Raw genomic sequence first — 14,455 nt, forward strand, 5'->3', positions numbered from 1 at the left:
GAGAGAGAGAGAGAGAGAGAGAGAGAGAGAGAGAGAGAGAGAGAGAGAGAGAGAGAGAGAGAGAGAGAGAGAGAATGCTGAACATTTGTTGATGAACTGGAGCCTTTTGTAAATTTGACTCAGTCTAGTCTCACTTGCCAGTGGGAAACACTGACATGAGAGATGTTTGGGAGAAACTGTGGTGAGAAAAAATGTTTAAAACAAGATATTTCTCTTGCTTTTTTACTACCATAATTGTTCTTGTCTGTAACTGGTATATGGCAAATACAATCAGCAGCCAAAGGCAAGTTTTTGTTGATGAAGTACAATCTGCTTGGTGTCTTATTTCCCTCCATCTCAGCCATAAGCTTTCTGTCTATTCTTTCTTTTTTTCTCTAACCCTTATTTCCTATCTTAGTATCAATTTGTTTATTTTTAATCTTCATCTTCTGTCTTAGAATCAATACTAAATATCAGTTTCAAGGCAGAAGAGCAACAAAGGCTAGCAACTGGGGTCGCACAACTAGGAAGTGTCTGAGACCAAATTTGAGCCTTGATCCTCCTGACTCCAGGACTGACACTATCTACTATGCTACCTTGCAGCCCCTGTCCATTCTCTTTCCTTCACCCCATAGAACTCATGAAAGCCTTTATCTGAATTTTGGTCTCTCTTCACTGTTCAGAGAGAGCAGCTAGAATCCGGTGGTGGCAAACAAGTCATAGATCTCCTGCAGCTGCTCTCCAGATATACTGTTACTTAACCATCCAGACTCTACACCACAGTCTTACTTATATTCTGCCTCCCTCTTCTGATGCAAAAAGATCACTTCCCTTAAAAAACTAGAGACGTCAAAAAGTCAAGGGAAACTTCCACCTGGATCCATAATTTGAGTACTCTTATTAGAGTCCCTGAGAGTCCAGAGATTCTAATAGAGAAGATATCAAGTTCCCCACTAGGAAGCACTTCCTACCACAGTGCAGCTAAACAACACACAGTTAGGGCTGCTACTTGTGTGGCCCAGTATATTATTTCCCTATCTCTAACAATCTTTGGCAACTGTTAATACTCAGGGTCTGATAACTACCAAAACAACTGGGTATGAAAAACTGAAGGAAAAAAACATTGAAAAGAACTTGAGATCATCCAAGTTTTATCACGTACCACTTATAATACTGCACACACACATTCTTTTACCAGTGAATATTCCAAGAGATAGGTTAGAAGTTAAAATGGATATAAATTTTCAAAACTCTTCTTGTATTCACAAATAAAAAGGAACATTTCCAAAGATTTGTAACAGCATATAAAGTTAAACCTGTAAATGTGGTCAAACCTACCTAAAAGAGTCATTCACAACTTTCTTCATCTAGTTATGAATGGTGCTCTATACTATTGATTGCTCTGGAAGTATTTTAGAAGACTGCTCACGTTACCCCAGCATGCAACTCTCATGAGCAATAGCCATGCTTTCCTTCTCTCTCCCCAGAACTCCTGTGTGTAGGATCAGAGGATCCTAAAACTGGAGCTAGACGGGACTTCAAAGGCCATTTAGTTCAGTTCCATTATTTTATGGATGAAGCCCAAGGAGGGGAAGGCACTCTTCCTTTAGTATCTTCCTACCTCAGAGTCCCTGTCCTAGCTCTTGTGATAAAATAAGTAGGAGAGTCTAAGTTTGATTTTCCTCTGAAATGTGGAGAAAGCCTACTTTAGTCCTTAGTACACTGAAAGCACCCCCTTGTTGGTAATCTACTGTTAACTAAATATCTCCTGGCTTGACTTAGTCTCCAGACATCTCCACTTCCTCCTCATTGGCAGCCTTCCCATTCTAGAGACCCATTTTCAGAACTAGTGAAACCTACAATAGACAGTCACTTCATGAGGGACCTCTAGCTATACCCAATTCACTCTCAACTCAACTCATTCTCTTATTACCCTCTTACTCATTACTTAACTATCCAGAATCTACACACAATCCCACTTGAGTGTTGCATTTTGTTAAAAGCTTTTTCTGCATCTATCAAAATAATTGTGTGATTTTTGTTGGTTTTATTATTGATATGGTCCATTATACTTCTATTTTTCCTAAAATTGAACGAGCCCTGGATTTTTGGCATAAATCCAGTCTGGTCATAGTGTATGATCTTTATTACATATTGCTATAATCTCCTTGCTAATATTTTATTTAAAATTTTTGCATCAATATTCATTAAAGAAATTGGTCAATAGTTTTCTCTCTGATTTGACTCTTGGTTTAGATATCAAGACTATATCTGTGTCATAGAAGGAATTGATAGGACTTCTTTACCTATTTTTGCAAACAATTTATATATCAGTATAATTTACTGGTTTTTAAATGTTTCATACAAATCACATGTAAATTCATCTGGTCTTGAGATTTTTTTATTGGGGAATTAATTTATAGATTGTTCAAAATTTTTTGGTAACGTAGAGTTACTTAAATATTCTATCTCCTCTTCTGTTAATCTAGACAATTTATAATTTTGTAAATATTCAGCTACTTCATTTAGAATATCAGTTTTGGTGCCATGGAGTTGGGCAAAACAGCTCCTAATATTTACTTTTATTTTCTCTTTATTGATACTGATGAATTTTAATTGCTTTTTTTTGAGGGATTTCATATATTTAGGCCCAAAACATTTTAATAAACTCATTAAGTCACCTAGATATGGATATTTATATTTGAGAAGACTACAGATCTCAGCAAACACCAAAGTAGGAATCAGCAATTTATAATTTGGTCTTAGAGATCATCTTTATTTTTGAAATGAAAATAGTGAGCTCTTAAAATTTCATTTCTTAAGCTACTCTTGAAATTGATATCCCATGAGCAATTCATACTCAACATATTCAAAGCATAATACACTATCTTTTCCCAAAATTCTTCTCTTCTTCCCAATTTCCTTGTTATTTTCAAAAGAACGAACATCTTCCCAACTAGTCAACCTCAGTGACACTCACTAGTCCTCAGTTATACCATCACACTGTTGTTAAATCTTGTTGTTTCTACCTTTGCACCATGTCTCTGGTAAGTCTCCTTTCTACACAGTCACTTTCTATTCAGATATCACTCAGATAAACAGCAGATAAAAGGCTGATAGAAGCTCTTATTACCTCTAACATAGACTATTATAATTAGTCTATTCTAATTATAATTAGTCTGCCTGCTTTTGAAATCTCCCCCCTTTCCAAAACATCCTCTACTTAGCTCCCAAAGTGATTTAACCAAATCCCAGGTTTTATTTGACTATATCACTGTGATAATTAGATTAAATCTACACTGCCCCCATCTTTAGATTTAATCACCAAAGGTGAGAGCACCTTCCAATTGTGGGAGGTCCTAACCCACTGAGCTAGAGTGAGTAACAAATCAGAATCTACGGACTGCCCCTTACGCTTTCTATGAGAAAGCATCTATTGTGATTGGACATGCAGGCTAGGGAAAGGCACTGGAAGTGACGCATACGTGACCACTTTAAAAGAGGGAGTTGGGTGAGTGAGGGCTGCTGGTTTGGTGAAGGGGACCTGAGGGAACTTTGCTGGTTCGTGACCAAGACTGTTCCATGATAGAGACTATTCCACGTGGTGAGTTTAAAGACTGAATCTTCCCGAACTTCTATTAAGAAACTTCCTTTTATAGACTGTAACTTTTCTTGCATCAATCCTGCATTACAAGACTCTTTGAATGAAGTTTGCTCCATTCACCTCCAGGCCTCAGGCCCTTTAACCCTAGGCTGAGGGTTAAGATCTACCTGGATTAATTAGTGAGATAGATTCTTATCTCCGTACTTTCTCTCTCTTCTTATGTAAATAAATTTCCATAAAAGTCAATTTTGATTTGAGATTATTCTTAATTGAGGATTGATAATGGTTCAATCCTCTGGGGACCATCTTTAATATACTGAACCCATAAAACCCCTTTTTCCCCCTTACATCACATATATCTCAATAAACTGAGGAACTGTATTATCCAAGGATCAAAACCAAAATCATCTCTTGGGCCTTTAAAGTCTTTCACAACCTGTTCCCTTCCCATGTCTCCCCTCCTTTTACATTTAACTTCCCTCTACAAACTCTACTATTCAGCTACTTTAGCTTTCTTGCTCTTCCTATTTATTACCTGATACACTCTCTCCAGACCCCCAAGCATTTTAGCTAGCTATTTCCCATGCCAGGTGTTTTCCTTTCTCATCTCTGACTCCCTACAAAACACAGCTCAAGTTAAAGAGAAAAGAAGGTCATAAAAAATTACAGACAAATAGGATAGCTTTGAAAGCTACAGATTGAATTTATTATATATTCTGAAAAAAAAAAGGTAACCTCTATATAAATAAGAGGTTTGCAGTTTTACATACAACTCTTTTTCTGTCATACTATATAAAAATGTCAGTTTTATTTGGTATTTTTCCATTCAGAATAAAAATGCATTAACTTTTTGAAAGACAACTCAAATTCTACTTTCTGCAAGGTTTTCCATGTTCTCCTCCAATCCCTCCCCACTCCCTATCTCCCATCAATTCTTCCCTCTGAAATTAATGTACACTACATATTTCTTATAGGTAGAGTTATTTGCATGTTATCTCCCTTATGTTTACTAACTGATTATATAATACGTGGCATAATAGAAGGAAAGGTATATAATGATCAAGTATCACAGAAATTTGTCCACCCTGATTTATGAAAGTAATTTAATCCTGTTACAAGAAAGAGATTTCAGAAAAAAAGTGATCAATATTATCAATCTAACTTGAAAGTGTATTACTAAGCTCTGTGGTGGCAAGGAATTGGAAATTAAGGAGATGCCCATCAACTAGGGAATGGCTGAACTGAGGCATACATTGGTGATGGAATACTATTGTACTACAAGAAATGATGAGCAAGATGATTTCAGAAAAAGCTGTGAAGACCTACATGAACTGATGCAGAGCAAAATAAGCAAAACCAGGAGAACATTATACGCAGTAACAAGAATATGGTATGATGATCAACTGTGAAAGACTTAGCTACTCTCAGCCATACACCAGGGACAATTCTGAAGGACTTATGACCAAAAAAAAAAAAAAAAAAAAAAAAAAATGCAAGCTACCTCCAAAGAAAGAACCGTTGGAGTGTGGATCAAAGCATTCTATCTTGTACATTAGTTTAGTTTATTTATGATTTTATTTTAGGGTTTTGTATTTATATGAGTATTCTCTTACAACAGTGACCAATAAGGAAGTGTTTTTTGAATGATAATACATGTATAATCCAGATCAAATTGCTTACCATAGTGAGGAGGGCACAATTTGTATTTTATAATTTTGGGAAATCTATGTCGAAAATTGTTATTATTATATGTAATTGAGAAAATAAAATCTTTTGGTTTTTGAAAAGTATATTGCTAGGAAATCAATAATTAAAAGCACTATGAAATTACAGCACTTGCTGTTTCAGGGAAGATTCTCTCCTTTGGACCTATACTACAGATTACAGAAAGAATTTGATGTTCATAGTAAGTTATCAGGTTAAATTAGGTATTGTGATTAGATACATTTAATAACTGCAATTCTGGTGACCTCATTCGTTTTTCTGAAAGGTTTAACTATCATTTTTATAGAGAAAATTCACAGATCTATATTTGGAGCCTCATTTTATCTTCTGACCACCAACTTAGATTACCAACAGTCTACTTAATACTTCAAATTGAATGTTCTGCAGGCACATCAAACTTAACCAAGACCAAAACATAATCTATTAATCTTTTGCCTAAAATTCACCTGTCTTCCACATTTTACCATCACTGCCAAAGGTACTCCAGAGTCCCAGGTTCATAATCTTGGTATTATCCTCAACTCTTCACTCTCCTTTATTCCACATATCTGATCAAATTCCAGCCTTTGCTGTTTTTAATCTTTAAAATATCTCTCCTATCTGACAATTTCTCTGATAGCTCAGACATCAATTTAGTTCAGGTCTTTGCCACCTCTCATTTACACTATTATAATTCCTTCCCAAATCATCTCCTCATTCAATGATTTTTCTTAAGGACAGATCTAAACATATCACACTCCCCTTTACCTCTCCTTCAAGTAAACTCCAGAGGCCTTTATCACTTCTGGGTTCAAATATAAACTCCTCTGTTGAGTTTGTAAAGCAGTTCATAAACTTGGCCCAACCTATCCTTGTCATTTCATCTTTCACACACTCTTATTAGGCATCCAAACTAGACTTCTTTCTGCCCCTTATACAGCTTCCCATCTCTAGCCTCCATGCCACTCCACTGGCCTTCCCTCATGCCTAGAATAGAATCTCTTGTCACCTTTGCCTCACAAAGTCCATGTTCAAGCACCATTCTGTACATGAACCCTTTCTCTGACTCTTAACAATTAGGATTTTCCCTCCCAAACCACTTCTATTTATTTGTATTTAGATGATACAGGCATACAATAAGTAATTGTTTTTTTCCCACCTTAGAATGAATGTAAGTGAGTTCCATGGGAAGTAGAGTATTATATTCTTTCTGTGTATAAACCTAGCACATAATTATTGCCTGTAGATTGATTATGACTTCTTTAATATTCAGAGAAAGATGGAGTAAGGAGAGAGAGGCAGTTTGATATAAGGGGCTTCTGAATCCAAAAATATGAGAATCAGTAAGGAGCAATGTTGATAGAGTATGCCCCATATAAAGGTCACTGGGAGAGGCAGGACAGAGACAGAAACCCCATGTGTTCATCTTTGTATGAAGCATGTCCTCTTGGACAGCCACTCTAATTAAATGCCTATTGTGAGGCTAAAGATACCTAAAAATACCTTACTAAAGATACTAAAGATACCTTACAGTCTGCTTCTGTGGGTTTCTTTCAAATTTCAAAGAGATGGGCTAGATGGCCTCTTGGGTCCTTTCTAGCTCTAAATCTGTTAGTTATTCCTACCCTGACCTAATATAAATCAATTTTATCTTTACCTTCTCTGTGCTTTTTAAAACATATGACTCTAAGATTGAACGTTAAAGTATTCTGAGATGAATACCTTATGAATACTTAGTTGAAAGATAAATTTATGGCTGTAATGCAAGGTGGCTAACAGAAACTTTTTGCTCCTATAATTTCTAACGGTCACAAAAAGTCAGTTAAACATCTTATAATCTTCAAAAAGTCAGTTAGAATTTGAAGCTATAAATAGAGATGAAGTTCCAACTGATGGGGCTTTTGCCTTTTGGCTTTCGCTGTGGTTGGAGGCTTTTGCTTTGGCCTTTCGGCTTGACTTGGCTTCGGCCTTGGCCTGTGCTTATTTTGTCTTGAGGAAATTTGGACCTATCTCATTTCTCTGGACCTCTCCCTGATCTCCCATCTCCATCTCTTCCCTTCCCTGAATTTCCTTTGGGTCCTGGTGGAAGGGAGGGCTTGGTGATTAGACATTGTGGGTTTAGTTTCTATAGGCTAGTAGAGTATCCTCAAATAAGTTACCCCTAGTTTTAATAATTTGATAGAGACTTTACTTAAGGCAGTCAAATCTTCCTGACTGGGAGAGCCGGACTCTCTCTGTCTAAACCTCTCCGCGACCCATCCCCCACCCTCACCTCTCTCCCTAGCAGCAATTAGAAAACCCTGAACCCCTCTCCCCTTCTGACTGACCTTGGTATTAATAAATCCCCTTGTTACCTATTCAAATCCTTTGGTGAATCATTGTGTCAAAAACTAAGACAAGAGATCGAGGGGAAGGAATCATTTTTCTTTTATTTCTTGAAAGAACTGGAGGCGTCCATCTTGGCAGAAAGTACCCACCCTAAACCTTCTCCAGCCATCAGTTTGACTGGCAGGGAGGGGCCCTCTCGACTCCTCCCTCAAGAGACTTTGAAACTAAGGAGAGAAACCCTCCAGGCAAAATCTAAATATTTCTTACTGGCCCTAATTTCCTCCCTGTATCCTCTGTTTCAAGCCTCTAGGAGTAAACCTGTTTGAGCTGCCCTCTCCTACATACCCCATTTCCTTTATCTCCTGTATACCTTCCCTTACCTTCTTTCCTCCTCCAATCACCTTATAAACACCCTATATCCCCTTTATCCTTCCTCACACCCAAATTGCATTTCATTAGACCCACTCAGATTTACTTTACTTACTTTTTATAACATGGCTAGACTGTAATTAATTTTTTAAAGCCTGCCCTAAAGCTTGTGAGTACATTGTTTTGGCTAATGATCATGACTAAATACAATTCTCATTTTGCTGAGAATGGGATCACCAGATGGAGAAGTCCCAAGAAAGGGCTTACCACTCACTGTAAGCATTCTAAAAACAAAGCCTGCCAACCATATGCCTTGGGAGTGGAACAATAGAAAGAAGAATTCCAGAAGAGCAGCTATTCCATTTATTCAATGTCCTAACCCTCCCTGTATTTGTCAACTCAGTGGGTTCAGAATTCAGCTTAAAGAGCTTAGGATGGACACAGCCAAGCGCTTGAGAGACACCTGTCACCAACAAACTCATTTTGACTATGGTCTATAGGAAATGATGTGGATGTTATTTATTACAATGTTGTTTACTCATATTCTATTATTCCTAATCTGATAGAATATCAATGTTTCATCTCTTCTTAACATTTCAACACTTGATCAAATTGGTAGAATTGGTAGAAAAGTATGAATGGCTGCTACATACCTGAACTAAAAGTAGGATTTTAGTTGATTTTTATAAAGAAAATATCAAATGTCTATTAGAAAATCTCACCTTCCAGTTAAACTGGAAACTGCTTTTAGGAATGAGTTGCATAACAAGATTCATTGAGCTATGCAAACTTATAGGAACAGGATGTTTGATGCACAAGCATTGTTAAAGTAAAAATTAAATCCTCCTCTAATATAATTATTGCACCTTAGTAAAAGAGAGGGAAAAGCCTCTTGGAAAATATTGCATCCTAGTTTTTTATATCATTCTGACAAAGACATGCCTGGGTTTAGAGACCAATACCTGGACATTTTCCAGTCTTGTCCCAAATACCACTGGAACATTTAGTCTGAGCCCTACACACATGATGCTCCAAGAGTCAGTCAACAAAAGGAAATTGATATTATTTCCCTTATTCTCAAATACACACAACTATACATTTATTTACTTGAAATCAAATTCAACTTGATAAAGATGGTGTTTACAGGAATTTTCTTAGAGCCATGCAATACATTTCCCATTAATTTATAGTCTGTTCTTACTCTTTAATGTCACTTAATTCTTTTGATTATATAAATATAAAAGGATCTTTCCCAACAACAAAAAAAAGTTTCTATCAAATTATAAGGAAAGAAGCAAATCAGGAGAAATTTTTCAATGAGTTCACACATCAAACAAAGAACTGACAATACTCAGAATCTAAAGAATTCTCATATAACTATTGCTCAACAAATCAATGAATAGTCAGCATGAAACTTGTGATAAGCATGTCAAAACATTTTAAAACTCCCCAATACTCACAGGGCCAAAATTTTAGAAATGGAAGAGATCTTAAAGTTTATCTGGTCTGGCTCCTTCATTGATAGATAAAGAAATTGAGAAACACAAAGGTAAGTGACTTGCCCAAGGTTACAGAGGTTTTAGTATGGATTTGAACTATAGTCTCTGACTCCAAATCTCATGTTCTTTGCATTGTGCAACACTGCCTCTCTCCCGGAGAAAAGCAAATAAAGAGCCACAAAAGGCCACTTTTACCCACTAGAGTGGCTTCATTAATTTAAAAGATGGTACAGATCTGTATTGCTGGGGGTCTTTCTAGTGGGAAAGAAGAACTCTAATGTATTGTCTGTAAGACTACAAAATATTTAAAAATAAGATGGGGAGAAGAACCTAGGATTTGAAAAGAGAATTTCTGGCCATTAAGTTTGAGCTCTACCACTAGCTAGCTATATGAGAGTGGCCTAGTTACTTAATCTCTGGGCCCCAGTTTAATCAACTGTAAAATGAAGATAATAAAACTTAACCTACCAATAAAGTCAAATGATTTGTAAACTATAAAGCATAATAAATAAATAGGAATAGTTATCATGAGGCCTACTAAATTGGTAGAACTTGTCTCAAATTAACTCATAAATGTAAAAAAATTAAGAAAAGATTCACTTTCTGAAAACAGTTACCTGAGCCACTATAAGATGATGATGAAGGTGTCCGCCTGGAGAAGCTTTTGACTGCAAGACTCTGCCCTCTTTGCTTTCGCCGCCAGGCTGTCCTACATTTAGAGTCAATACTCTGCTTGATTCGGTACCAGTCAGATTCTGTGATTCCAAATTTATAAAAAAGGTGACCTGAAAAACACACCCCAAGAAATCCCTGAGTAAGATGAATGTGTTTCATGGACACACTCGGAAGAAGCACAAAAATATTTTCCAGAGCATCTGCTCCAAAGAACATCATCAGTGCAATGAATGGAGTAAAAAGGCACTTATTGGCTGCTGAGCCTGTGATCTGAAAGAATGGTTTTATAAGAGAATCCTGAGTAACAAACACAGTCAACAAGTCACTCCTGAAAATAAGATCAAAATATTTACAAAATCAAAAATTTTAACTTATAAGTATATGTGTAATTTTAGAGCAACTTAAGCTGTCCCAAATTGTTTGTATCCCAAATAAAGGGCAAAGGAGGGAAGTAGTATTGCTGAATCAGAAATTGTAGGTTCGAGTAACAGCCTGCTTCCCATGAAACTTGGAACAAGTCACTTTATAATTTAGAGTTTAGTCTCTTCACCTATGAATTAAAGAGTACTAAGTGAATTCCATAATCCCTTCCATAAATGATCTAATATGACTCTTAACATCAATCATATATTCCAAAATGGAAAGACATTCAGAACTTATCTAGTCCATCTCCATCATTTTAGAGATAAGGAAACCTAGGGTCTTCAAGAGGTCTAATGATTTGACCTAAATGATACAGGTGTTAAGAAAAAGAGCTGACATTCAACCCAACTTCTTTCCCTTCTATAGCCCTCACAACCTCCTAAGTCAACTAGATTTGTTAACTCATATCTCTGAAACCTGATCCTCCTTCATTTCTACTACAAATTTCACTATAAAGAATACCCTCTTCCAGGGAATGTAGGTTTCCTCATCCCTAAAATAAGGGAAATGGACTTTATACTACACATAACTACCAGAATCTCTCTTCAAAGTCACTTTCTTTAAGTCATTCCACTATTCAAGAAACCTCCATGGCTCTCTGATATTTTTTAAATAAAATATCATCCATCTCCTTAAAATTGATGTTAAATACCTTCCATCAAAAGAACCTCCCCAAATCTATCAAATATAATTTCTCATTATCAAAATATATTGGAACTGAAAAAGAACTTGAATCCATACCTGAACAATAATCCCCTCTACTATTCCCCTGACAAGTGGTCTACTGAACTCAGCGTGAAGACCTCCAGGGATGGGGCACATTCTCCTACTCGAGGCTGCCTATTCCAATCAGAGCAAGATCTATCTAGAACTAAGTTTCCCCTCACATCAAGCTAAAATGTTTCTTCATTGCTCCTAACTCTGGAGTCAAGCAAGACAAGCATTATCCCTCTTCCAAATGACAAGCCATTTAATAATTTAAAACATCAATCATCTACCAACATGAAAAAAATGACTGCTGCCATGGTGATTGTCAATGCATATCAACCTGGTTTCCACTGATTTCTTTTAATACAAAAAAAATTTTCATCAAGGAAATATCCTCAAGGAAAGTCTTATCAATAATGGTTCCTAGTTATTAATAATATTAATAATAATAATAGCTAAGTTATATAATGTCTACTATGTGCCAGCACTCTTAAACGATTTGATAAATATTATCTAAATTGGTACTTACAACTAACTCCATTATACAGAAGAAGAAATTAAGATTAGGCAATTTGCCCAAGATCACACAGCTATTAAAGTATCAGTGCTGGATCTGAATTTGTTTTCCTAATTCTAGACCCAGAGTTCCATCAACTGTAACCTAACTTCTCCAGGGTTAAGGAAGTTAAGATTTGTCTCTGTTAGGGGGGTAATTTGAGGAAAGGTGTGTGGGATAAGGGAATTTGAAAGGAGATTGTCAGAGACTTGCTAAGTGGGTAATCTAGGTTACAGGTAGGCTGGGATTAAGGAGATTCAGGATATAATATGGCTGAAGTCAGGAGTATAACACAGAAGGGAAACAGAAATCTTCAGGGAGAGGAGAAATTAAACTAAACAGACAAACAGCAGGCTTTACAGGCTGGGACTTAGACTCAAACACAGGCTGAGGGAAATAGACTAAACTGAAATTAACAAACAGGGTTTAGTTAATTTCACAGGAAGGGACTTGTTTTGAAGTAACACCTTCCTCCAAGATGGATACCCGGCTTCCCTTCAAGCCCAGAGTATGTTGGTTCTTTCCCTCTTCTTCTCTCTCTTAATAACTAACAGACAATTATACTATTAGGTCTGTTGAAACACAAAAGGGTTTATTATCTTTAAAGGATGATTTGTCAGGAAAGTGGATCAAAGGAAAGCCCTAACAGTTGTCTCAGGCACCTCAGGTTGGGGAAGGGAGGCAGAGATGGAGTCTGAGTTAAGGACCAGCCTTTAACTCAGCTTACAAAATGCTATTGCTATCCAAAGGGAATAAATGATGACTGACTAGTTTCTTTATATCTAATACTGTCAAATAGCAATTAACCCTTCACAGATTTTGAACTCCTCTCTAATTACTCTCCTTATTAACTCCACAGACATATAAGGTAAGGGAGGGAAACACTCTTTTACAACAATCTTAACTTGCTTAATAGCAGCAATACTACCAGTCTAAATTAATTCAAATTTATCTGTCTATAGCTCTCATTTGACAATTAATGTGTTGTAGGCAAATATAAGGTAGGACATGAAGAAAGGTAGAGAGGAAATAGCAATGCACAGACAGCAGCATGAGCTTTGCTGGAAGATATGGACATTCTAGATAGAATGCAGAAAGAGGAGTGGTTGTTGGGAGTCTGAACTGCCAGGAGCAATGTGCAAGGTGTGTGGCATCATAGATCCAGTTAGCAGTTTGTATCCTGGACTTGGAGATATTGGGGAGACATATGAGAAGTATCAGGACAGAGGGAAAGGTATGTCTCTGTGAACGGGTGGACTAGTCACAGAGTGTCTCTAACCCAGTCTGTGGATTTATTGGCTGATAAGGATTTATCCATCTACCTGAACATCGTGGTCTCAGCTTTGATATATCATCTCCAGAAGCGTGAGAAATCCCCTCTGACTCCAAAGCCCACAGCAGTCACTCCTGATTCCCAGCTTGGCTGCCTATCTGTGCTTAGGTCTGTGAAGCCAGCACATCCTATTGGCACTTGGCAGATCCCTTAGCCTTAGCTTAGACCAGTGATTCCCAAAGTGGGCGCTACTGCCCCCAGGAGGTGCTGCAGCGATCCAGGGGAGTGATGATGGCCACAGATGCATTTATCTTTTCTATTAATTGCTATTAAGATTTTAAAAAATTTAATTTCCAGAGGGCTAAGTAATATTTTTTTCTGGAAAGGGGGAGGTAGGCCAAAAAAGTTTGGGAACCACTGGCTTAGACTAACCTAATCCCACCTTCCTTCCTAAGACTTTACTAAATAGTTTTCATAATTTAAAGACTACTTTCCTTCTCTACAACCAATCAAGAACTCACTAACTGAGTTGTTTATTCCCTGGCTTAGTTAAGGAAGACAGTTGGGTCTAAATGTCATTCACAACCTTATCACCACTCACTCCCAGCTGTGTCCTGTATTTGTGGGAGTAGGCGTGATTCCCAGTGTATTTGTGTGTCAGGCAGTTAACCCACTTTTCCTCAATCATTCCTCATTCATCCTCTTCTCCCTCTATTAACCCCTGTGTGTTTTATTTACCTACTACAATTGGTATTTTACTTTTAAGTTCTCATTTGTTCATGAAGACTGCCCAACTAAACGGTAAACTTAAGAGCAGAGATCACTCTGTCCTTTTAATTCCTTATAATCATTTCTTATGAATAATGGTATTCAATTCTGTATATAAACCAGTTTTTTTAATCCACTCCATGAATAATAGACACATGCTTTGTTTCCAGTTCCTTTCTATTACAAAGTAGATAACTATGAATATTTTCATAACTGGCAGCTAGGTGGCACAATGGATAGAGTGCTAGACTTGGAGTCAAAAAGGACTTGGAGGGGGCAGCTGGGTAGCTCAGTGGATTGAGAGCCGTGCCTAGAGACTGGAGGTCCTAGGTTCAAATCCGGCCTCAGACACTTCCCAGCTGTGTGACCCTGGGCAAGTCATTTGACCCCCATTGCCTACCCTTACCACTCTTCTACCTATAAGTCAATACACAGAAATTAAGGGTTTAAAATAAAAAATATATATATATTTAAAAAAAAAAAAAGGACTTGGAGCCAAGAAGAGTTTAAATCAGGCATTTTTTTTTGTCATAAAACCCTGAGCAAATCACATAATCTCTCCTAGTTTG

At 37.0% G+C, this 14,455-nt stretch overlaps 1 protein-coding gene across 2 annotated transcripts in view; it reads right to left on the minus strand.

Annotated features, from left to right (window-relative positions):
* The window catches only part of LOC123236772 (BTG3 associated nuclear protein), a 212,092-nt gene that overhangs the window by 97,302 nt on the left and 100,335 nt on the right, over window positions 1-14,455 (minus strand). For both annotated transcript variants that reach the window (XM_044663189.1, XM_044663187.1), the window contains exon 7: window positions 10,101-10,268. In XM_044663189.1, coding sequence (XP_044519124.1) covers window positions 10,101-10,268 — 168 coding nt within the window. The remainder of the gene's footprint in view (window positions 1-10,100; window positions 10,269-14,455) is intronic.

The sequence above is a fragment of the Gracilinanus agilis genome, chromosome 2 (assembly GCF_016433145.1).
Source record: "Gracilinanus agilis isolate LMUSP501 chromosome 2, AgileGrace, whole genome shotgun sequence".
Taxonomy (NCBI): Eukaryota; Metazoa; Chordata; class Mammalia; order Didelphimorphia; family Didelphidae; genus Gracilinanus; species Gracilinanus agilis.